The sequence below is a fragment of the Mesoplodon mirus genome (genome assembly GCF_964341445.2).
Source record: "Mesoplodon mirus genome assembly, chromosome: 15".
In the NCBI taxonomy this organism is placed as follows: Eukaryota; Metazoa; Chordata; class Mammalia; order Artiodactyla; family Ziphiidae; genus Mesoplodon; species Mesoplodon mirus.
In genome coordinates this window covers 73,193,816-73,218,432 of record NC_138991.1, presented here as the reverse complement: position 1 = coordinate 73,218,432, position 24,617 = coordinate 73,193,816, and the positions used below count along the sequence as shown (strand labels likewise).

Here is a 24,617-nt window from a genome sequence, read left to right as displayed (position 1 = left end):
CTCCAAACATGTACTTGAAGCAGGATTAGGTCTTTGCCAGAACTCACGCTAACAAATGGCATTAGAGCAGACATATGCTTTTTAGAGTTGTGGGTTTTTTTTAATTAAAAATATTTTAAACTAGGCTGTCTCACTTCTGAAGTGGCTTTTGGTCTCTCAGAAACTTCTCTAACTCATTATTTTCCTATCTACAGTTTTTAAAGACATTTTCAAAGAATATTCAGTGTTCCTGGATTGTGTACAAAGCTGCTGCCATGGAGCTAGGATTTAGTTACTAAACTCCTGTTGAGATAGCACAGAGTCCTGGGTCAGAAACTCCAAGGGCTTGAGGGTAAATCTTGAGTACTTACATTTCACTTTGGTATTTTAGATTAAGTATGGAAATAATGTGTTAATAAGATAGCAAATAGTGCTGTTCACTATTGACTATTGTGTTTGTCGATCAATTAGTGTATTAACTGGCAAATCGACAAATGTGGAATGGCATACCAGTAAACTCTAGGGATTAATGAAAATATCAAAGATTCATCAACATTTTGCTAAAACCATTTTGACCTTCTCGTTAAGGAAATATTTTTCTCTCTGGGTTAAAATAAAATGTAAAACTATGGACAAGATTTCATAAGCAAGTAGTGAAAGGGGCTCGTATCCAGTCTTAAATGATTACTTTCTTTTTTCTCTAGATACTCATGATCCTATCTTCTGAGCAAACCACTCTGTCTTTTCTCCCTACATTCCCAACACTGCCTGGAAGAACACAGAAAACCACTTGAAATGATAGAAGACAACAAACTATGACTTAAGTAGCACTTACTTCAAAATGAAAGGCTCATAATAACCATAATCCTCACTAGGATGAAAATTTATTGTTATAAACAAAACTCAAACAAACTTGCCAAAATTGTCCAGCAAATGAATCTTCTTCTACCTACTCATCTTCTTAGTTAACACTCCCTGCACCATCAGATGAAAATAATAATAATAATAATAGTGCATATTCATCTGAGTGCTCAACATGTGTCAGGCACTTTCGAAGTATTCATTCAACTCCTTTAATCCACAAACCAATCTTATGTGCATCTTTATACCCATTTTGTAATTTAGTACACTGATGCACAAGAAAAAGTTAAATAACTTGCAACTTACATGGCAAGCAAGTAGCAGATACAGGATTCAAATATAAGTGGTCTTATTACTAAGCCTAAGGTGTAATCTCTTTTTCATACTGTGTAGGATCAGTTTATTGACAGTATTCAATATCTCAAAACAGGTTATAGCTACACGGTGACAGGTATCTGCATATACATAGGAGGATTTCGTACATCTTCAATCACAGGGTTCATATATAGTTCATATATTTTGATTTTTTAAATTTTGATTTTATGTTTGGTATCACATACACAACTAGATAACCAGGGCAATTCCAAATACATTTTACATTGTTCATTAAGGTTATACATATGGTTATATCTCGACTTTTAGAAAAATACCACACTACATCTCTTTATCAGAGTAGTAAACTCATGCAAACATTAAAGCTGAACTAGCCAATATGGCAGCCACTAGCCAAGTGTGGCCATTCAAGTTAATTAAAATTAAATAAAGGTAAAATTCCAGTTTCTCACTTACACTGCCACACTCCCATTACTCTATGGCTACATGTGCTACTTTATGGAACCACACAGATCTGTAACATTTCTATCATCACAGCAAAGTTCTATTGGACTGCACTGTATTAAGGCTGTGTCTTTAGAGAACTATTTTTCAAACATGTTTTAAATGATGGTATATTGGGCTTTTGGTTCAAAACACTCTTATCAAAACTAAGACCTCACTGAAATTAAAATATAGAAATCCAAAAATACATAACACTTATGACAACAAAGCAAAGGAAAATGAGAGGCACAAACAGCAGAGAAACCTCAAGAAATTTATGAAAGAAACAAAATGTAAGAGATCATGTTGACAGGAGGAAAATGAAAAGAAAACTGCCTCTGCAGGTAGTCTTGGTGAGACTGCTGACAGCAGGAGCAAGTCATATCATGGGATGCATCAGGGGGCTCTGGGTGTCTAGTGTGTAAGTGTGACAGAGATGGGGGATGAAAAGTGGAAACTGAAAAGCAAGGGGATTAATTGCAGTTCTGTTTGTGAAGCTCACATACCAGCCAATAATCCTGTACCCCTACTGCAACAATAGAAAACTTGGCATAATATCTTGCTTCTTTTTAATGAAATAAATGGGTGCTGGGACAACTTATGGGTGGATGACCTTCACAACATGCCATGATACTGTCCTCATTTGACACTGAAGTTCACAGTGCAGTAGCCCCTCAGTTGACTTTCCTTGTCTTGTCCCACATGGAGTTCCAAGAATTTCTTCTCCAGGCAAAGACTTGGCAGGAATAAAATTGATTTGCAAAACAGCTCCGGAAGACTATATTAGCTCCCTAGTCTTTCTTCTTTGTATATAAGTGAAAAATTTAGCATCACAAGGCATTTCAGAATGCCTTGAGTTAATATACAATATTTGTTTTTCTCTTTCTGACTTACTTCACTCAGTATGACAGTCTCTAGGTCCATCCATGTCTCTACAAATGATCCAGTTTCATTCTTTTTTATGGCTGAGTAGTATTCCGTTGTATATATGTACCACATCTTCTTTATCTACTTGTCTGTCAATGGGCATTTAGTTGCTTCCATGACCTGGCTATTGTAAATAGTGCTGCAATGAACATTGGGGTGCCTGTGGCTTTTTGAATTATGGTTTTCTCTAGGTATATGCTCAGTAGTGGGATTGCTGGGTCATATGGTAATTCTATTTTTAGTTTTGTAAGGAAACTCCATACTGTTCTCCATAGTGGCTGTATCAATTTACATTCCCACCAACAGTGCAAGAGGGTTCCCTTCTCTCCACACCCTCTCCAGCATTTGTTGTTTGTAGATTTTCTGATGATGCCCATTCTAACTGGTGTGAGGTGATACCACATTGTAGATTTGATTTTCATTTCTCTAATAATTAGTGATGTTGAGCACTTTTTAATGTGCTTCTTGACCATCTGTAGGTCTTCTTTGGCTAAATGTCTATTTAGGTCTTCTGCCCATTTTTGGATTGGGTTGTTTGTTTTTTTAATATTGAGCTGCATGAAGTGCTTGTATATTTTGGAGATTAATCTTTGTCCATTAATTCGTTTGCAAATATTTTCTCCCAATCTGAGGGTTGTCTTTTCGTCTTGTTTATAGTTTCCTTTGCTGTGCAAAAACTTTTAGGTATCATTAGGTTCCATTTTTTTTTCTCTGTTTTTATTTCCATTACTCTAGGAGGTGGGTCAAAAAAGATCTTGCTGTGATTTATGTCAGTGTTTTTCTTATGTTTTTCTCTAAGAGTTTTATAGCATCTGGCCTTATATTTGGGTCTGTAATCAATTTTCAGTTTATTTTTGTGTATGGTGTTCGGGAATGTTATAAGTTCATTCTTTTACATGTAGCTGTCCAGTTTTCCCAGCACCACTTACTGAAGAGACTGTCTTTTCTCCATTGTATATCCTTGCCTCCTTTGTCATAGATTAGTTGACCATAGGTGTGTGGGTTTATCTCTGGGCTTTCCATCCTGTTCCACTGATCTATATTTCAGTTTTTGTGCCAGTACCATATTGTCTTGATGACTGTAGCTTTGTAATTTAATTTGGACTCAGGGAGTCTGATTCTTCCACCTCTGTTTTTTTCCCCTCAGAAAAGATTGGTTTGACTATTTCTTTGACTATTCAGGGTCTTTTGTGTTTCCATACAAATTTTAAGATTTTTTGTTCTAGTTCTGTAAAAAATGTCATTGGTAATTTGAGAGGGATTTCATTGAATGTGTAGATTGCTTTGGGTAGTATAGTCATTTTCACAATATTGATTCTTCCAATCCACTAACATGGTATATCTCCCAAAATGTTTTTTTTTTAACATCTTTATTGGAGTATCATTGCTTTGCAATGGTGTGTTAGTTTCTACTTTATAACATACTGAATCAGCTATACATAAACATATACCCCATATCTCCTCCCTCTTGCATCTCCCTCCTACCCTCCCTATCCCACCTCTCTAAGGGGACACAAAGCACCAAGCTGATGTCCCTGTGCTATGCAACTGCTTCCCACTAGCTAGTTATTTTATATTTGTTAGTGTATATATGTCCATGCCACTCTCTCACTTAGTCCCAGCTTACCCTTCCCCCTCCCCATGTCCTCAAGTCCATTCTCTACATCTGAGTCTTTATTCTTGTCCTGTCCCTAGGTACATCAGGAACAAATTTTTTTAGATTCCATATATATGTGTTAGCATATGGTATTTGTTTTTCTCTTTCTGACTTACTTCACTCAGTATGACAGAATCTAGGTCCATCCACCTCACTACAAATAACTCATTTTCATTTCCTTTTATGGCCAAGTAATATTCCATTGTATATATGTGCCATATCTTCTTTATCAATTCATCTGTTGATGGAAACTTAGGTTGCTTCCAGGTCCCAGCTATTGTAAATAGTGCTTCAATGAACATTGGGATAAATGACTCTTTTTGAATTATGGTTTTCTCAGGGTATATGCCCAGTAGTGGGAATGCTGGGTTGTATGCTAGTTCTATTTTTAGTTTTTTAAGGAACCTCCATACTGTTCTCCTTAGCGGCTCTACCAATTTACATTCCCATCAACAGTGAAAGAGGGTTTCCTTTTCTCCACAACTCTCCAGCATTTATTGTTTGTAGATTTTTTGATGATGGCCATCCTTACCAGTGTGAGTTGATACCTCACTGTAGTTTTGACTTGCATTTCTCTAATGATTAGTGATGTTGAGCATCCTTTCATGTGCTTGTTGGCAATCTGTATATCTTCTTTGGAGAAATGTCTATTTAGGTCTTTTGCCCATTTTTGGATTATGTTGTTTGTTGTTTTGATATTGAGCTGCATGAGCTGTTTGCATATTTTGGAGATTAATCCCTGTCAGTCACTTCATTTTCAAATATTTTCTCCTATTCTGAGTTTTGTCTTTTTTGTTTGTTTGTTTGTTTGTCTGTTTGTTTGCTGTACACGGGCCTCTCGCTGTTGTGGCATCTCCCATTGTGGAGCACAGGCTCTGGATGCACAGGCCCAGTGGCCATGGCTCATGGGCCCAGCTGCTCCACGGCATGGGGATCTTCCCAGACCGGGGCATGAACCCATGTCCCCTGCATCAGCAGGCAGACTCTCAACCACTGCGCCACCAGGGAAGCCCTGAGTTTTGTCTTTTCATTGTGTTTATGGTTGCCTTTGCTGTGCAAAACTTTTAAGTTTCATTAGGTCCTATTTGGGTTTTCTTTTTTGTTTGTTTTTACTTCCAATTCTCTAGGAGGTGGGTCAAAAAGGAACTTGCTGTGTTGTATGTCATACAGTGTTCTGCCTATGTTTTCCTCTAAGCATTTTTTTAGTGTCTGATCTTACATTTAGGTCTCTAATGCATTTTGAGTTTATTTTTGTGTACGGTGTTATGGAGTGTTCTAATTTCATTCTTTTACATGTAGCTGTCCAGTTGTCCCAGCACCACTTATTGAAGAGACTGTCTTTTCTCCACTGTATATTCTTGCCTCCTTTATCAAAGATAAGGTGACCATATGTGTGTGGGTTTACCACTGGGCTTTATATTCTGTTCTACTGATCTATAGTTCTGTTTTTGTGCCAATACCATACTGTCTTGATTACTGTAGCTTTGTAGTATAGTCTGAAGTCTGGGAGCCTGATTCCTCCAGCTCCATTTTTCTTTCTCAAAATTGCTTTGCTTATTCAGGGTCTTTTGGGTTTCCATAAAAATTGTGAAATTTTTTGTTCTTGTTCTGTGAAAAATGCCAGTGGTAATTTGATAGGGATTTCATTGAATCTGTAGATTGCTTTGGGTAGTTTAGTATTTTCACAATACTGATTTTTCGAATCCAAGAACATGGTATATCACTCCATCTTTTTGTGTCATCTTTAATTTCTGTCATCACTGTCTTACAGTTTTCTGCATACAGGTCTTTTGTCTCCTTAGGTAGGTTTATTCCTAGATATTTTATTCTTTTTGTTGCAATGGTGAAATGGATTGTTTCCTTAATTTCTCTTTCTGATCTTTTGTTGTTAGTGTATAGGAATGCAAAACATTTCTGTGCATTAATTTTGTATCCTGCAACTTTACCAAATTCATTGATTAGCTCTAGTAGTTTTCTGGTGGCATCTTTAGGATTATCTATGTATAGCATCATGTCATCTGCAAACAGTGACAGTTTTACTTTTTCTTTTCTGATTTGGATTACTTTTATTTCTTTTTCTTTTCTCATTGTCGTGGCTAGGACTTCCAGAACTATGTTGAATAATGGTGAGAATGGACAACCTTTTCTTCTTTCTGATCTTAGAGGAAATGCTTTCAGTTTTTCACCATTGAGAATTATGTTTGTTGTGGGTTTGCCATACATGGCCTTTATTATGTTGAGGTAGGTTCCTTTTATGCACACTTTCTGGAGAGTTTTTATCATAAATCAGTGTATTTTGTCAGAAGCTTTTCTGCATCTATTGAGATGATCATATGGTTTTTATTCTTCAATTTGTTAATATGGTGTATCACATTGTTTGATTTGCATATATTGAAGAATCCTTGCATCCCTGCAATAAATCCCACTTGATCATGATGTATGATCGGTTTAATGTATTGTTGGATTCTGTTTGCTAGTATTTTGTTGAGGATTTTTGCATCTATATTCATCAGTGATATTACTCTGTAATTTTCTTTTCTTGTATTATCTTTGTCTGGTTTTGGTGTCAGGGTGATGGTGGCCTCGTAGAATGAATTTGGGAGGGGTACTGCCCCCACAATTTTTTGGAAGAGTTTGAGAAGAATCGGTGTTAGCTCTTCTTTAAATTTTGAAAGAATTCACCTGTGAAGCCATCTGGTCCTTGGCTTTTGTTTGTTGGAAGATTTTTAATCACAGTTTCAGTTTCATTACTTGTGGTTTGTCTGTTCATATTTTGTATTTCTTCATCGTTCAGTCTTAGAACGTTATATTTTTCTAAGAATTTCTCAATTTCTTCCAGGTTGTCCATTTTATTGGCATAGAGTTGCTTGCAGTAGTCTCTTATGATACTTTGTATTTCTGCAGTGTCAGTTGTAACTTCTTTTTCTAATTTTATTGATTTGAGTCCTCTCCCTCTTTTTCTTGCTGAGTCTTGTTAAAAGTTTATCAATTTTGTTTATCTTTTCAAAGAACCAGCTTTTAGTTTTATTGATCTTTGCTATTATTTTCTTTGTTTCTATTTCATTTATTTCTGCTCTGACCTTTGTGATTTCTTTCCTGTACTAATTTTGGGTTTTGCTTGTTCTTCTTTCTCTAGTTCCTTCAGCTGTAAAGTTTGATTGTTTATTTGAGATTTTTCTTGTTTCTTGAGGTAGGATTGTACTGCTATAAACTTCCCTCTTAGAACTGCTTTTGCTGCATCCCATAGGTTTGAATCATCTTGTTTTCATTGTCATTTGTCTCTAGGTAATTTTTGATTTCCTCTTTGATTTCTTCAGTGATCCGTTGGTTATTTAATAACGTATTGTTTAACTTTCATGTGTTTGTGTTTTTTACGTTTTTTCACCTGTAATTTATTTCTAATCTCATAACATTGCTGTCAGAAAAGATGCATGGTATGATTTCAATTTTCTTAAATTTACCAAGGCTTGATTTGTAACCCAAGATGTGATCTATCCTGGAGAATGTTCCATATGCATTTGAGAAGAAAGTGTATTCTGCAATTTTCAGATGGTATGTCCTATAAATGTCAATTAAATCTCTCTGGTTTATTGTGTCATTTAAAGCTGTGTTTCCTTATTAATTTTCTGTCTGGAAGATCTGTCCATTGGTGTAAGTGAGGTGTTAACGTCCCCCACTATTATTGTGTTACTGCTGATTTCCTCTTTTATAGTTGTTAGCAGTCGCCTTATGTAGTGTGGTGCTCCTATGTTGTGTACATATATATTTATATTTGTTATATGTTCTTCTTGGATTGATCCCTTGATCATTATGTAGTGCCCTTCCTCGTGTTTTGTATCATTCTTTATTTTAAAGTCTATTTTATATGACATGAGTATTGTTACTCCAGCTTACTTTTGATTTCCATTTACATGGAATATCTTTTTCCATCCTCTCACTTTCAGTCCGTATGTGTCCCTAGGTCTGAAGTGGGTCTCTTGTAGACAGCATATATATGTGTCTTAATTTTGTATCCATTCAGCAAGCCTGTGTCTTTCGCTTAGAGCATTTAATCCATTCACTTTTAAGTAATTATCGATATGTATGTCCCTATTACCATTTTCTTAATTGTTTTGGTTTTTTTTTTTTTTTTTTTTTTTTTTTTTTTTGCGGTACACACTCCTCTCACTGTTGTGGCCTCTCCCGTTGTGGAGCACAGGCTCTGGAAGCACAGGCCCAGTGGCCATGGCTCACAGGCCCAGCCTCTCCACGGCATGTGGGATCTTCCCGGACCGGGGCATGAACCCATGTCCCCTGCATCGGCAGGCGGACTCTCAACCACTGTGCCACCAGGGAAGACACTGGGATTGTTTTTGTAGGTCCTTTTCTTCTCTTGTGTTTCCCACTTAGAGAAGGTCCTTTAGCCTTTGTTGTAGAGCTGGTTTTGTGGTGCTGAATTCTCTTAGCTTTTTCTTGTCTGTAAAGCTTTTGATTTTTCTGTTGAATCGGAATGAGATCCTTGCTGTGTAGAATAATCTGGGTTGTAGGTTCTTCCCTTTCATCACTTTAAATATATCGTGCCACTTCCTTCTGGCTTGTAGATTTTCTGCTGAGAAATCAGCTGTTAACCTTATGGGAGTTCCCTTGTATTTTGTTTGTCATTTTTCACTTGTTGCTTTTAATAATTTTTCTTTGTCTTTAATTTTTGTCAGTTTGATAACTTTGTGTCTCAGTGTGTTTCTCCTTGGGTTTACCCTGCCTGGGACTCTCTACACCTCCTGGACTTGAGTGACTATTTCCTCTCCTATGTTAGGGAAGTTGTCAACTATAATCTCTTCAAATATTTTCTTGGGTCCTTTCTCTCTCTCTTCTGCTTCTAGGACCCCTATAATATGAATGTTGGTTCATTTAATGCTGTCCAAGAGGTCTCTTAGGCTGTCTTCATTTCTTTTCATTCTTTTTTCTTTATTCTGTTCTATGGCAGTGAATTCCACCATTCTGTCCTCCAGGCCACTTATCCATTCTTCTGCCTCAGCTATTCTGCTATTGATTCCTTCTAGTGTATTTTTCATTTCAGTTATTGTATTGTTCATCTCTGTTTGTTTGTTCTTTAATTCTTCTAGGTCTTTGTTAAATATTTCTGGCATCTTCTGAATCTTTGCCTCCATTCTTTTTCCGAGGTTTTGGATCACCTTCACTTTCATTATTCTGAATTCTTTTTCTGGAAGGTTGCCTATCTCCACTTCATTTAGTTGTTTTTTTTCTAGAGTTTTATCTTATTCCTTCATGTGGTACATAGTCCTCTGCCTTTTCATTTTGTCTATCTTTCTGTGAATGTGGCTTTTGTTCCACAGGCTGCAGGATTGTAGTTCTTCTTTCTTCTGCTGTCTGATCTCTAGTGGATGAGGCTATCTAAGTGGCTTGTGCCAGCTTCCTGATGGAAGGGACTGGTGGTGGGTTCAGCTGGTCATTGCTCTTGTGGGCAGAGCTCAATACAACTTTAATCTGCTGGTCTGCTGATGGGTGGGGCTGAGTTCCCCCCTGTTGGTTGTTCAGTCTGAGATGACCCAGCACTGGAGCCTACAGGCCCTTTGGTGGGGCTAATGGTGAACTCTGAGAGGGCTCACACCAAGGAGTACTTCCCAGTACTTCTTCTGTCAGTGTCCTTGTCCCTGCGGTGAGCCATAGCCATCCCCTGCCTCTGCAGGAGACCCTCCAACACAAGCAGGTAGGTCTGGTTCAGTCTCCTATAGGGTCAGTGCTCCTTCCCCCTGTGTCCTGATTTGCACACTACTTTGTGTGTGCCCTCCATGAGTGGAGTCTCTGTTTCCCCCAGACCTGTCAAAGTTCTGCCATCAAATCCCAGTAGATGCCAAAGCCTGTTTCTTTGGGAATTCCTCCTTCCATGGTTGGGAAGCCTGATGGTCTCAGAACCTTCACTCCCATGGGTGGACTTCTATGATATAATTGTTTTTCTGTTTGTGAGTCAACCACCCAGAATTTATGGGATTTGATTTTATTGTAATTGCACCTTTCCTACCATCTTGTTGTGGAGCTTCCTTTGTCCTTGTATGTGTAGTATCTTCCTGTCGATGATTGTTCAGCAGTTAGTTTTGATTCTGGTGCTCTAGCAAGGGGGAGTGAATGCACATCCTTCTACTCTGTTATCTTGGACCAATCTAGAAGATGTGATTTTTTTAAGGACAGAAATATTCAGTCTATACCACATGGGTTTAACATTTCCATGTACCTATAATTTTAGAAGAAAAATATTTCTAGCATTATTTTGAAAAATGAGAATATTTAGAAAGCAGTATTCCATGAAACACAGTTTGGAAAATAGTGATTTAGCATAAAACTTTCAAACAATCAGAATTATAAATTCTCCTGTGAATCTTTTTTTATTATTCTTGTCAGGTCTGCCCTTGATCTCCATTGCTGAATTTATAAATATATACAATGTTCTGTATCTATCTGCTAAGTTTCCAAAATCTGATTTCACTACAACATTGGGCTATCTTTGAGTGTTAAATTGGAGAACCAGTGTTATTTTCATAATTCTGTTAGAAAATGGTTTTTATTGGGAGAATATTGAAAATAATAGTTAAAATATAAAGTATAAAAAAAGTTGGAAACTGATTTAAGAAAATGTTAATCTATTATTTAAAACTATATTTTCAGAAACCAATATATTTTGAAGCATGATTAGAGGTGTAGCATGATTATAAGCATGGTTTGAGGTGTAGCATATAATTTTAATATTACTTTTTTTGTGTATTTCAATGGGCAAAACACATTTAATTATAGAACACTATTACTTAAAATAATTACAAACGTTATATCTTCATATTAAGGAATGTTTTGGAAATAGACTTATTCATCACCTGTTGTACTGAAAGTGCTTGCTACTTGTATGTTCTTTTATGTTATTCAAATTGTAGATGAATATTTATATTAAATGCTAAATAATATGATCTTGTTAATAACAAAATTACTTAGCAAGAGTATTCACTTTTCAGGATAAATACATTTAACTGCATGTCAATTTGCTATCTATTGATAATTTTATTTCATCATTAAATTGTTTTAAGTGTTAACCTTTTTTTGCCAAAGAAGCCATCACTATAATTCCAGATTTAACCCTTGGGTGTATTTCTCTGTTAAAATTTCCAAGCAAGATACGTATGTATGGGGCTTCCCTGGTGGCGCAGTGGTTGAGAATCTGCCTGCCAATGCAGGGGAAATGGGTTTGAGCCCTGGTCTGGGAAGATCCCACATGCCGCATAGCAACTAGGCCCATGAGCCACAACTACTGAACCTGCGTGTCTGGAGCTTGTGCTCCGCAAAAAGAGAGGCCGCAATAGTGAGAGGCCCACACACCATGATGAAGACTGGTCCCCTCAAATCCAAAACTAGGGGAAGCCCTCGCACATAAATGAAGACCCAACACAGAAAAAATAAATAAATTAATTAATAAACTCCTAAAAAAAAAATGATACATATGTATGAGGTCAGGCTCCCTTTGACTGGGATGCTTTGGCCTCAGAACTGAAGCCTTTATTAAGTTGCCTTTTTCATACAATGGTTGTCTTGCTCTTTCTAGGTGATGATGCCAGGGAGGCAGTTAAACATGGTTTGGACGGGATCTTGGTGTCAAATCATGGGGGTCGACAGCTCGATGGGGTGCCAGCCACTGTGAGTTTTGGCAGATGCTTCAACTGGAATTCCCATTTCTATCCCACTTTTGGCTATCTCTATGACTGCCTTTCCTTGTGTATATATATTTGTGTGAACACGCAAGGTAAAATATGTATGAATATAGGTAAGAGCTCAGATTTTAAGTTTACTGGCAAGTAACTACCTAAATTAGATCATTATTCAGTCTATTTATTTGTAAACTTATAAAAGTCTGTGTTAAATACACAGCCATTAGTGGGCAGGGATTATTCCTATATTCATAAATATACCAATAGGTATATTATAAGTTGGAGTATGAAAGAAAAGATTATGCCATGAGTTTCCTGGAGGTGGGAGTTGAAGAACTGCAGAGTGAGGGCAGGTGGGGAAAGGAGGTAGAAATCCTGTGGTCCAGGTGAGGAGATGTCTGCTGCAAACAAGCTACTCTGTTGGAGATGTGAACTACCTTGGCTACATATTGGAATCACCTGGGAAACTGTAAAGAATCCTAATTCCCAGGCTGCACCCTACATCCATCCATCAGAATCTTGCAGGACCAGGGGAGGCAGAGGCACTAGTATTTTTGATAGCTACCCAGGAGGTCCAGTGTGAGTCTATGTTTTGTATACACTGTACACACTGTGTTAGGAAAATCAGGGTCCAGAATCCAGATATAAAAGTAAATCAAACTGGCTGGAATGATGTGGGGTGGAGTTAAAACTGTAAAGGAGAGTAATTAGCTCCAAAAAGGCCAAGAGCCAAGGAGTCCAACCAGGGGTAGATTTTAAGACCAAGGATTGGTGGGCCCAGAAATGGATCAAAAGTCATGGAGGCAGACACATATCTAGGGGTGGATGTCATGGATCCGTGATCTAAAATGGAGGCCAGGAGCTGTAGGTGGAGTGGGGTGGGGTCCTCTTACATGCTGTCCACTTGTGGGAACATGACCAAGATTCTTTTAGATGAGGCACTGGGATTTCAGGTGCCTTTCACCTCTGCTCTGTTCTCATGTGGACCCTTGTTTTTACGAGTGTGAGTCTAAAAGTAGAATGGGAAAGAGTGAGATGTGTTTGGGGAATACCAAGGAATCCATTTTGTTTGCATTACCTGGTAGGAGTCGGGAGTCCTGGGAAATGCACCTGCTAGGAGAGGTCTGGGAGGAGGTCCTTTAATATTATGAGTCATTGAAAATGCAATAACAAAGCCCTGAGTTAGCAGCAATGAGTATCACAAATTGGACTGTGGCATTACGGGGGTCAGGAAAATCAATGAGGTGGCCCACATAATTATGAGAGCCAAGGAAAGAGAGAAGGGCCTGACCTGCTATGGAGCAGAAGGACTCAATAGCCCCTCCAAATTTCAGTGTTTTCATCTTTTAAAGTTTAAAAATCAATTAGATTACTTCTTTGGTGCCTTTAAACATTAGTGTTCTATAATCTCAATTATCTATCGTAGGTAAAGTAACCTAGCAACGTAACAAAACTTAAATAAAAATGTATCTACAAAATAATGTGGATGGATTTCCTAGGCCATCATTTCTTTTTTTTTTTTTTTTTTTTTTGCGGTATGCGGGCCTCTCACTGCCGTGGCCTCCCCCGCTGCGGAGCACAGGCTCCGGACGCGCAGGCCCAGCGGCCATGGCCCACGGGCCCAGCCGCTCCGCGGCATATGGGATCCCCCCAGACCGGGGCACGAACCCGCATCCCCTGCATCAGCAGGCGGACTCTCAACCACTGCGCCACCAGGGAGGCCCTAGGCCATCATTTCTGAGCTGTATCATCATATGCATCTCCCCCTTTTGTCAGAACCATTTAGTCATGGTTAATAGGGGATGGCTTTAATTGGGATGAATATTTGAATTTATTCAAATAATTTAGTAAAGTAGTAGTGGATTACTGTTGCATTAAACTAGCAGGCTGATTTAGCTAAAGCCATGGATGCTGTGTAGGTTAGGGCAGATTGAATGATGACAGGGGGCTATTGGGTATACTCATTTGCACTCAGACTTTTTTGTGAAGCACTAATGGGTTAATGATAGGAATGAATGAAGTCTTTGCATGCAGTCAATAATTAAAATCATAAAATTGGAAGCTGTCAGCTCTTTCCAATTCAGCATTACTTATAAAGACCCATCTTTTTAGGTGATATTAAACATTGCCTGTAGTGGAGAGTGAATAGCTCCTTTGGGCAAGGAGAAGATAGTCACAGTTCAAGGCTTTTCTGCTGATTTATGACTCTCTTTTGTATGAAGATGTAGACTTAATGTGCAGGCCAAATTCAGTTTGTTTTCTAAAAATAAAATTTAAATCTACTGAAATCAAATCTAATTAGATTTTAAGGGAAAAATATCTGAATGGTGTGATTTATTTCCTTCTGGCTGAGGGGATATGGAAACTTATCTAAAAGGGTTTTTTGAGTTGTGGTCTCAGAGACTATTTTAAGAAAAACAATTGCCCTCCCCTTTGCATGATGTGTGCATGAGAGGAGATGCTTGCTTGAGTTTTGCCTCCTACTTTAGAGCAAATTTAAGGTGCATGACAATGAGCGGAATGTGAAACAGGATTGAGTTTATAGTGAAGGTGTTTTTCTCTCAGTTTGGTGGTTTTGAGGCGTGTGGCAAAAGGCATGGAGGATGCTGTGGTGTAGAACTTTTCAGTAGATACAAAGAAGGACTTGCTCTCCTGCACATTCTGTGACATCGTAATTCAAAGCCAAAGAGGCAGCATGATTTCACTGGCAGAGCATTGAAATGAACCCAGAGTTTTGGGTTCAAGTCCTTGTCTTGCCTCCTCAGAGGGGTGAGAGCTGGGTGAGCAAGTTGCTCAAACTTTTCAGCCTGAGCCTCTTCATAACATTGTGTTGGTTGCAAAAATAAAACATCTGGATTATATGATTTCTACATTTCTATAAATCAGAGAGTTTCTTTGTATGGAAAAATACTTATCACTAAGAGTCCTAGAACAGGAGTTTGACTTAGGTCCATCTTAATGCAATGCTACCAAGAACCACTGCCAGACCCCTGCTACAGCAAAGAGTTTAAAAATAAGTTCATGTTAAGATCCTTACCCTGAAGGTAATAATGTGGCCCAGACTTGTCTTGGAGTAATTAGAGAATGATATGGCAGAATCAAATCAATTTCCAAAATCCACATTACTGGAACATCTCAAACTAGGGTCTAAAGACAGATTCTCTAGAGTCTTTGAACCCTAGGAGAATTCTTTTTTCATTTTTTCACTTTTGTTTTGATGCTAACTGGACCCAAACTACCTTAAACTTAAAAATGTGACATTCTTTTCTAGTGAAAATTCTCAACTGTAAAACCTTTTCAGAAAATAAACTTTGGGTTGTTAAATCAGTGTTTCTAAAATTGAGTCCTTGGGCATATTCTATGGGATCTTTCATTTTTCCTTCTGAAAGGGATTCACGAAATTCTACCTTTGAGAGACACTTGATATATCAGTTAGCTTTTGCTGTGTAACAACAACTCTGAAATTTACTGGCTAAAATCCAACAGCCATTTATTCATGTCACAACTTTGTGTGTTGGCAATTTGAGCTGATATCCACTGGGAGGTTTTTCTGGTCCTGGCTGTGCTCACTCATATGAGTATGTTGTCAATTGCTGGGTTTACTAGGGCAGACTAGTGTAGGATGACATCAGCAGGGATGACTCTGCATCATCTCACATCTAGCACATTAGGTGGCCTGGTTTCCTAGAGAGCAAGTGGAAATATGCAAAGCCTCTTGAGCTCTAGGCTTAGAACAGGCACACTGTCACTTCTCTCTTGTTCTATTGGTGAAAGCAAGTCACAAGGCTAGTTTAGATTCAAGGGATGAGGAAATAGACTCTTCTGGCCCCATTTCTCCCTCATGATGGAGGAGTGGAAATGTCATGTTGCAAGGAAATGGAGATAGGGAAGGAAATAGTTGCAGCCATTTTTACAGTTGCAAACAATCGTCAGACCTATATGGACCAGTGATTTTCTAAACGTGCTTAGTAGAACTCACACCCCCACCCCCATCCAGGGCTGCCTGGTGAAGCGTGATGGGTAGAGAGTCAGAGGAGGACTTGTGGGCAGTGGCCTGGAATCTGTCTCCTTCACTGTTAACTAAAGCACCTCTGGCTTTATCTGCTTTTGTTTGTGCTCAACTGCTTTGGTTTGGAAATCAAGAGTATAGGACTGGATGCTGTAAGAAGATAGAAAGATAGAAACCCCCTGGGAGTGGAAGTTTTGTGGGACAGGGAGGCCCTGGAAGTGTGTACCTTGAGCAGGAACAGGAAAGAGGGGAGCTCTTTGGGAGTCAGATCCATGTGGGATTAATTTTGGATTCCTTAAACTTCCTGGCATAGTGCCTGGAATCTGCCAGGTAACCAATAAAGTGTTTGATAAATCAATGAATGGGATATATGTATATGTATAGCTGATTCACTTCATTATAAAGCAGAAAATAATACACCATTGTAAAGAAATTATACTCCAATAAAGATGTTAAAAAAAAATCAATGAATGGACGGATGAGTGAGTAGTAGTACATTGGAATCTTACTGTATTTTCCTGTAGATAAACTCTGCTGGAGATAAGCCTGAAATTAGTTGTCTAAAGAACCTTTAAGGAAAGAAAAGATGAAATGAATCGTCTCTTGGATGTGTAGCAAGCTGAAAAAAAGGGAAAAAGAACAGTCATAAGATAGTGGATTTTTCTACTACATGTACTTATTTAATCTGCTCTGATCAGAATTATTCTGCATAAAATATACACAGTAAAACTGCAGCTCCAGAAAGAAGAAAGGGAGGATAGAAATGCTCAGCTATGGATAGAACATCCTTGTCCAAGGACACAGGAAACACCAATCTGGACTTCATTTTATAACCCAGGATTCACATTTTAAGTATCCTTATTAGTTTATTTTTTAGGCCAGTTTGGGCATTGGAAATACCCTAAACAGACTTGATTTGCGTGACTGTGAAAATGTGTATTGAACCCGAGCTAGCTAATATTTTTCTTTGGTTTTGGTTTCAAATGGGGAAATATGCTTAATTATAGCTTGCATCATCACTTGGAAATTGTAGCATTTATATGTTGATGTAACTTGCCTGACTGTAAAAAGAGGACTATGTATAGGTAAAGGGACATATGTAAATGGATCCAAAGCATGTTTGGCCAGGCAGAAAAGCCAAAAGGAAAAGGGGAAAATCACACTACCTGCCAAACGTTTTTAGGGGCCCTGTTCCAACTGTTGCCTTCACTTCCTCCAAATCTGTAGTCAGGTTTGGTCTTCAACCTTTTACACAAAACTCTCTTTAAGTTGAGCCTCGAAAAATTTAGGGGAGAAGTGGGAAAGCTTTTGAGTGATTTCAGCACAATTATTTCTAGAAAAACTGCACTTGAATGTATGGACTTAATTTTATATTTAAATACTTGGGGATGAAAGTGGATAATTTCTACAGATTTTGATCTACAGGTCACCTTGAGGATTGTTTCCACCCTCAAGTGCAAAGATTCACATCAAAGTAGCCAATTGTATCAGTTACTAGCTATTAAAAATATTGGCTATTAACCAACTTTACGAGCTAGAAAACAAAAGATTACAAACTCATTGATTTAAATCAACAGAGTCTTTATTCCCATGAATCTTTGTGTCAACTGGGGGTCTGCCGATCTAGATTTGATACTGGTTAGATGGCTGTGCTCCAAGTTTCAAGTCCAGCTGGGCTTGGATGGGACAGCTCTGCTTGCTGAATATTTTCTCTGGGTCTCAGCTAAAGTGGAAGCACTGCCTGGGGGATTCTCCTCTCATGCAAGGTGCAGGAGAAAATTGAAATGCATGAGGTCTCTTAAGGCTTACGTCCAGAAACGGAACTCTGCCACCTCTGCTCAAGTGTCATTGGCCAAAGTAGGTTGCAAGGCCAAGGCCACTGTCGAGGAGTGGCAAGCGCACTCTGTTTCTTTTAGTAGGAAACACTACCAATGACCTTGGAAAAAGTGGGTTCAGAGTGGTGTAAAGAATTAAGAACAATAGTGCAATCTACCAGATTGACCTCAATGAGGATCTTATATTCTCTAGTGCTGATATAAGCCTATCATCAATTGCCAATCAAGATGAGGATCTTCAAGGTTCATGTGGTCATTTTCCTTAAAAGCAAGAAAAATGTTTTCAGGGAGAGTTCTCTAATGTACAGCTGGATGTTTGCTATATTATTATATATATATTTGCTACATTATTGTACATATTCCTGTATTTTGGATGGGAAAATCAGAGACTAAGATTTTCTGTGACTGGTGGTGTTTGCATTTTTATATACCATTTCTTCTACTACAATCTGAGTATGAATTTTAACAACTGATTTTTTCAGTGAGTAAATAATGTTCAGAATAATTTATATGAGCAAGATAATTCATTTATATTTATGTGTTTAATGAAAAAACAGCTCTGTATCTTTTAAGATCATTATGTGCTTATAAATTGTGTTTATATATTTTTTGGATCATGATATTTGAATTTGAATATCAGGAATAGAATAAAACCCTTGGACTTTGATAGAAAAATAAGTCACTCAGTTCCAAATTTAGTTGTTTTTTTGTTACTAGCATTTGCACCTCTTTTATTTTAGGAGTTTTACTGTTGATTCTAAACCTAGCCTCTTTCACTCTAAGCCCTGTCAGATGGTTGGTGGCCTGAGGAAGTTGAATTGGAGAACAATTCAGTATGCATAGTATCACTTTACTGACCTCTTCTCTCCACAGATTGATGTCCTGCCAGAAATTGTGGAGGCTGTAGAAGGGAAGGTGGAAGTCTTCCTGGATGGGGGTGTACGGAAGGGGACTGACGTTCTGAAAGCTCTGGCCCTGGGAGCCAAGGCTGTGTTTGTGGGGAGACCGATCATTTGGGGCTTGGCTTCGCAGGTAATGACAGGACAAAGCAATAAATATATAAAACAGGATGACTCAACTGTGAAATAAATCTGTGAAACCATTCAGACTGACTTACTCAAAAGATCTGTGTCTTCTATTTGCTTAGGGAGAGAAAGGCGTTCAGGGTGTCCTTGAGATACTGAAGGAAGAATTCTGGTTGGCCATGGCTCTAAGTGGTAAGACTTGGCACTCTCATTTACAACTTCTTTTCTTCTGGGTGTCTTTAGGCCAGGCTCCTTGGTGGAGAGAAGTGAATTTGAAGGGTAAGAGGATGGAATCATTTGGAGTGTAATTCAATTTAACGTTGGCTGCATACTCACAGCTGTAGTGCAGAGTGCTCTCTGGACGGAGGGACTCCACAGTGTGTGCTGTCTAGAGTGGTCACTTAACCTTTGACCGTCTTCTCAGGGATATTTTGGTGAGTCTTATTAGTACCTTAAGGGTGAACACTACATTGAACCCTTCCTCCTCTCTTAACACATGAGTAAGAAATCTAACTGGCTAGTCAACAGCTCCATCTGGATGTCTAAGGGGCATCTCAAAGTCTACCTGTCCAAAACTAAACTGCCAACTTTCCCCTTTAAACCTGCTCTACCTTCCAACTCTCCAGTCTCAGTTCATGTTAATACTATTGTCTCAGTTGCTCAGATCAAAAATCTTAAGTCACTCTTGACTCCTTTTCTCTCTCATACCTTCACATCCACATAGGTGCTTTCTGTAAAAGAGACCTACTCACCACCTCCTCTGCCACCAGCCTGTCTGGAGCCTTCATGATCTTTCTTCATCTTGGATATTGTGATGGTCTTCCTGTGTATCCTTCCCGTCATTTTCTCTCTTTCCTAGGGAACTTCGGGTCAGCCTGTCCATCGTTGCTTCCATCCCTGTCCCAGTCTATTCTGATCACAGCATCAGGACTATCCTTTTAAACATGAACTCAGGTCATATCACTCTTCCGATCAGAACCCTCCAATGGTTCTCAATTTATTCAGAGTAAATGCTGAAGTCTTTACGATGGTCTACAAAGTCTTATGTGGTTGACCTCTGTCACCTCTCTGACTTCAGCTCCTCCCATTCTCACTCTTGCTTATTCCACCCAGGCCACATTTGCCTCCTTGATTATCCTTGACCATGTCAGACATATTTGAGCCGTAGGGCTTTGGCCTTGGCCGTGCCTCCTACCTGGAGCTCTTTCCCCAGATATCTACGTGGCTAACTCTCCCATGTCCTTCAAGTCACACTTACATCCTATTTTCTCACAGTATCCCCATCCAGACCACCATATTTAAAATGGCAATTTGTCCTCCACCCACTCAACTTCCAGTTTTTTTCCCTGTTACTATTTCATTATTTTTCCATAACACCTAACACCTTCTATAGTTAATATATCACATAATTTATTTTTTTAATTACACGCATTATGTATTTTCTGTTTCCTCTCTGGAAGTAAGAACCCTGAGGCAGGGATCTTTGTTGTCTTTACTGCAGTATCCACAGTGTCTAGAGCAGTGCATAGCACCTAAATAACAAATATTTGCTGAAGAAACGAACAAGTAAATAATCACCATTATTCCTAGTGACTGAACTTGACTCAGAATGGACCTCTAGATGCAAAGAATCACCTTGAGTCAATTGTCACCTCCCCCACTTTTGAAAGTAATGAGAGCTTCCTTTTCTGTGATTCGTATCACTCAGATTGTCCCCACAGATAGAATTCTGGAGATCAGTGGGCTACACACTCCTGAGCTGAGGCTGTGTGGACACAGCATCAGTGAGAAGAACGCCATTCTCTGAATCCTCACTCTGCATTTTAATTTGCTACAGACATATCCTAAAAGAGAGCTTTCAGCCACTGACTCTCTATTAACTGTGGCAGAAAAGAATATACTCTTTGTATTAATAAAAATATGTGCCAGTCATTTTGTGTTAAGGACTGTTTAGGTAATAAAAATGGTCTCATGCCACATAAGATTTGGCAAGCCTACCTTGAATCATAAACCTTACATTTGTCAAGTTTTACATTCCTTCCTTGGGAAAACGATTACCTGCCTGATTATTATTGCATTCATTTCATATTAAATGTATGCATTATTTTTTCAGGGTGCCAGAATGTGAAAGTCATCGACAAGACATTGGTGAGGAAAAATCTTTTGGCCATTTCCAAGATCTGACAGTGCACAATATTTTCCCATCTGTATTATTTTTTTTTTTGGCATGTATTACTTGACAAAGAGACACTGTGCAGAGGGTGACCACAGTCTGTAATTCCCCACTTTGATACAAAGGGTGTCGTTCTTCTCCAACAAAATAGCAATCCCTTGCTATTTTAAGTTCATTGCTTTTGACTTTTCAATGAGTGTCCTAGGAACCTTTTAGAAAGAAATGGACTTGCATCCTGGAAATATATTAACTCTAAAAATTAAAACATTGAAAATGGATTTAGACAACGTCATCCCCTGGCAGCCTCACGTGCTACAGAACAAAAGATACCCTTGGGTGAAATTGGAGGTAGCTAGTGCAGAGGTAAAAAGATAATGATCTCCCTGTTTATAAACCTGCATTGTGTGTGGATATCCCTAAAACCGTGTTCTTAAAATCTAAGCACAGGTTCAGAAGGCTGGATGTGCCTGGAGGAGGAGATAGCACTTGAGAGAATTGGGATAGGTTGGTGGTAATTTATGATTTTTCTAGATACTTTTTAACACCCTGGGCTATTCTACTTCTTTGAATGTAGATTTCCATTCACATCTTTAGTATCAGAATATATCTGAGTATTTTATGATATAGATTGTTTCTTATTCAGAGAGAAATAAAGCATTTTTGAAAAGAAGATATCGGGTCAATTTGTAACTGTGGAATTCAACCATTTTAATCTCTGAGCCTGAACTACCTCTCTGTTCCCTGTGCATACCCATTCATTCTCTTATACCTCCTAGTTCCTCTTCTTTACTCATTTGCTTCTTTCCACTCACAGTCACATGCCGGGCCAGCTACATGCTTTGTGAGGGCCATGCCAAGTGAAGATGTGGGCCCCTGTTCAAAAAAGCAGGAAAAAGACCTTTTCCTTTCTTTCAAGGTTTTTCTCTTATCCTGTCAAGGTCTCTTTTCTTTGCTATTTAATGTCATGTTTCCTTGGACATGGGGATCCTCACGGGTGCTTGAACACCACCCTGTGATCTGTCCCAACTCCTCTGTGCCCAGGACCCTGCCGGCGGTGGATGGTGGCACTGCCACTGGGCCGGTGGTTCAGCCAGCAGCCAAGGACTTGTTCAGGGAATGTGGGGAGGTGGTGGCAGGGTGGTAGGGTGGGGTGTATGGGATAATGTGTGATTCTAGACTCCCAGGCCCCAGCACGTGTTCCATGGTCCCATCATCCTTTATTATAAAACACAAACTCAAAGATAAGATTATTAAGAATTTCAAGCCAACAACAGAATATTAAACTTATGCTTGAGGACCCCTTTGGAGCCTGGAGTCTTGTGTGACTGTATTGGCGAACTGTCCAGGAAGCCCTTATCACGTGACTTTTACATTTATTCCCCAACCAGGTATTTGACAGATTATAGGTAAACTTGGTAACCAAAGTGAGTCTGAAATAGTCTTTTCACCATCTCTCTGGTTGTTCATATAGTGTGAAGTACTGAATGAAACAATTGAGAGAATCACTACCTTGAAATATGACCATGATATTATGTCTTCTTGTTTTATTATATTCTTTGATTATTCTCAGATCTCTCTCTTTGTCCCTCTCTGTGTGTCTGTCTCTTTCTCCTTTCTTCCCTCCTTCTCTCTTTTCCTTTAAATGCTGAGATATTTGTAAATACTATGATGGACACAAACATATATCTTTCTTTTTGAACTTATATCTAGGTCTGATTATGAAGAATCATTTAGCAACTTCCCTGGTTGTCCAGTGGTTAAGATTACATGCTTTCACTGCAGGGGCCACGGGTTCGATCCCTGGTTGGGGAACTAAGATTCCACATGCTGCATGGCACGGTCAAAACTATAAAAAATAAAAAATAATAATAAAATAAAAATTTAAAAAATAAATAAAAAATAAAAGTTAAAAAAAGAATTATTTGATCTGATAAAAAGAAATGTAATTTTTCTCCAAATACTAAGAATATGACTGTCATATCACGTAATTGTTTTGTGCTTTTCCAATTAATATTGATCAGTTAATAGGTCTATAATAAACACTACTTTGATCCCACCAAATGATGCAGAAATGCCTTTGCTGTTGGCAGAGAATGTCCACTTTGGCTACGTTATAGTTTGTGGCTGCTAAAAATTTGATAGCTTTCTCAGCAAATGGAGATCTTCAAATGGCATTTTAAGTGAGTCTTATGAGAATGATGATGAATGGTCTTATTTTTTTTTCTAAATTTATTTATTTATGGCTGTGTTGGGTCTTCATTTCTGTACGAGGGCTTTCTCTAGTTGTGGCAAGTGGGGGCCACTCTTCATCACAGTGTGCAGGTCTCTCACTATCGCGTCCTCTCTTGTTGTGGAGCACAGGCTCCAGATGCGCAGGCTCAGTAATTGTGGCTCACATGCCCAGTTGCTCCGTGGCATGTGGGATCTTCACAGACCAGGGCTCGAACCCATGTCCCCTGCATTGGCAGGCAGATTCTCAACCACTGTGCCCCCAGGGAAGCCCCTGAATGGTCTTGATTTGTGAATTTCTAGACACTTTTATGACCTCCAGATCCACACTACCTCCTTGAACATAGATATCCATTTTTTCTTCAGAGTCATAATATAACTAAATGCTTCATGATGTGTGTTGTTTCCATAATCAGGAAGATATAAAGCTGTTTTTACATTGTTTTGAGAGTGTCTCCAGTCCAGTTGTAACAACGCTAAAACCAAATCTGTCTGATGTCTGAGACAAAAAGGGGGGCGTGTTTGTTGTACATCCATTGCGGGAGATTTTCTCACTTGAACTTGAAAGAAGTTCTTTGAGGAAGACAACTGATTTTTCTGTTCCTGAGTTTCTTAAAATATGTTGAGGGAGGGGATAATAGAGAACAGATAGTTTAATATAGGCCAAGTCTGCTTTTCTTGTGTGCTTAATGTACATGGTACCCTAAAGAAGTGCTTCTCAAGCTGGAGAGTGTATTATAATCATCTGCAGGGCTTGTTAAAACAGATTGCTGGGGCCACACTCATAGATTCTGATTCAGCAGGTCTGGGGTGTGGCCTGGGAATCTGCCTTTCTAACATGCTCCCAGGTGAGGCTCATACTACTCTTGTAGGCACACACTTTGAGAACCACCGGTCTCATCTAGAGCAAGAAGCATCAATTCCTATTTGCCAAGCAGATCATGTAATGAGCCAGCTGTTGCATATGGATGACACCCCGCCTAAAAAGGCCACTTTTTCTTCAACCAATTAATTCTTCTTGTTGAAATTTATTTCTTATAGAGGCACAAAGTACTTACAGTGATGTGTGTTAAGTGCTCAAATTTGTCAGAGGTGTAAACATTTTACGCATACACTCATGTGACCATCAGCACCCAGATCAAGATTTGGAACTTCTCCATCATCCCCAAACGACCCTCTCTACCAGAAGTAAACTTATGTTAACTTCCATTGCCATTGGTTAGTTCTGGCTGTTCTTGAACTTCATATGTGGGATCATACAGTAGGTACTACTGTTTTTGTTTTGTATGTAAAGTCCATTCATGTTGTTGAGTATATCAGTAATTAGTTATGTTTATCCAATGCATGAACATGCCACAAGTTATTGATTCATTCTCCTATTGTTACATGTTTGGGTTGTTTGCAGTTTTTTCTGCTGGAAG

The 24,617-nt window shown here is 38.7% G+C and overlaps 1 protein-coding gene across 1 annotated transcript in view; it reads left to right on the top strand.

The window, feature by feature from the left end:
• The window catches only part of HAO1 (hydroxyacid oxidase 1), a 58,606-nt gene extending 36,551 nt beyond the window's left edge, over positions 1–22,055 (top strand). The window contains exons 5-8 of the mRNA XM_082644583.1: positions 11,823–11,914; positions 18,643–18,801; positions 18,917–18,986; positions 20,908–22,055. Coding sequence (XP_082500709.1) covers positions 11,823–11,914; positions 18,643–18,801; positions 18,917–18,986; positions 20,908–20,978 — 392 coding nt within the window. The 3' untranslated portion in view covers positions 20,979–22,055. The remainder of the gene's footprint in view (positions 1–11,822; positions 11,915–18,642; positions 18,802–18,916; positions 18,987–20,907) is intronic.
• The last annotated feature ends 2,562 nt before the right edge of the window (positions 22,056–24,617 follow it).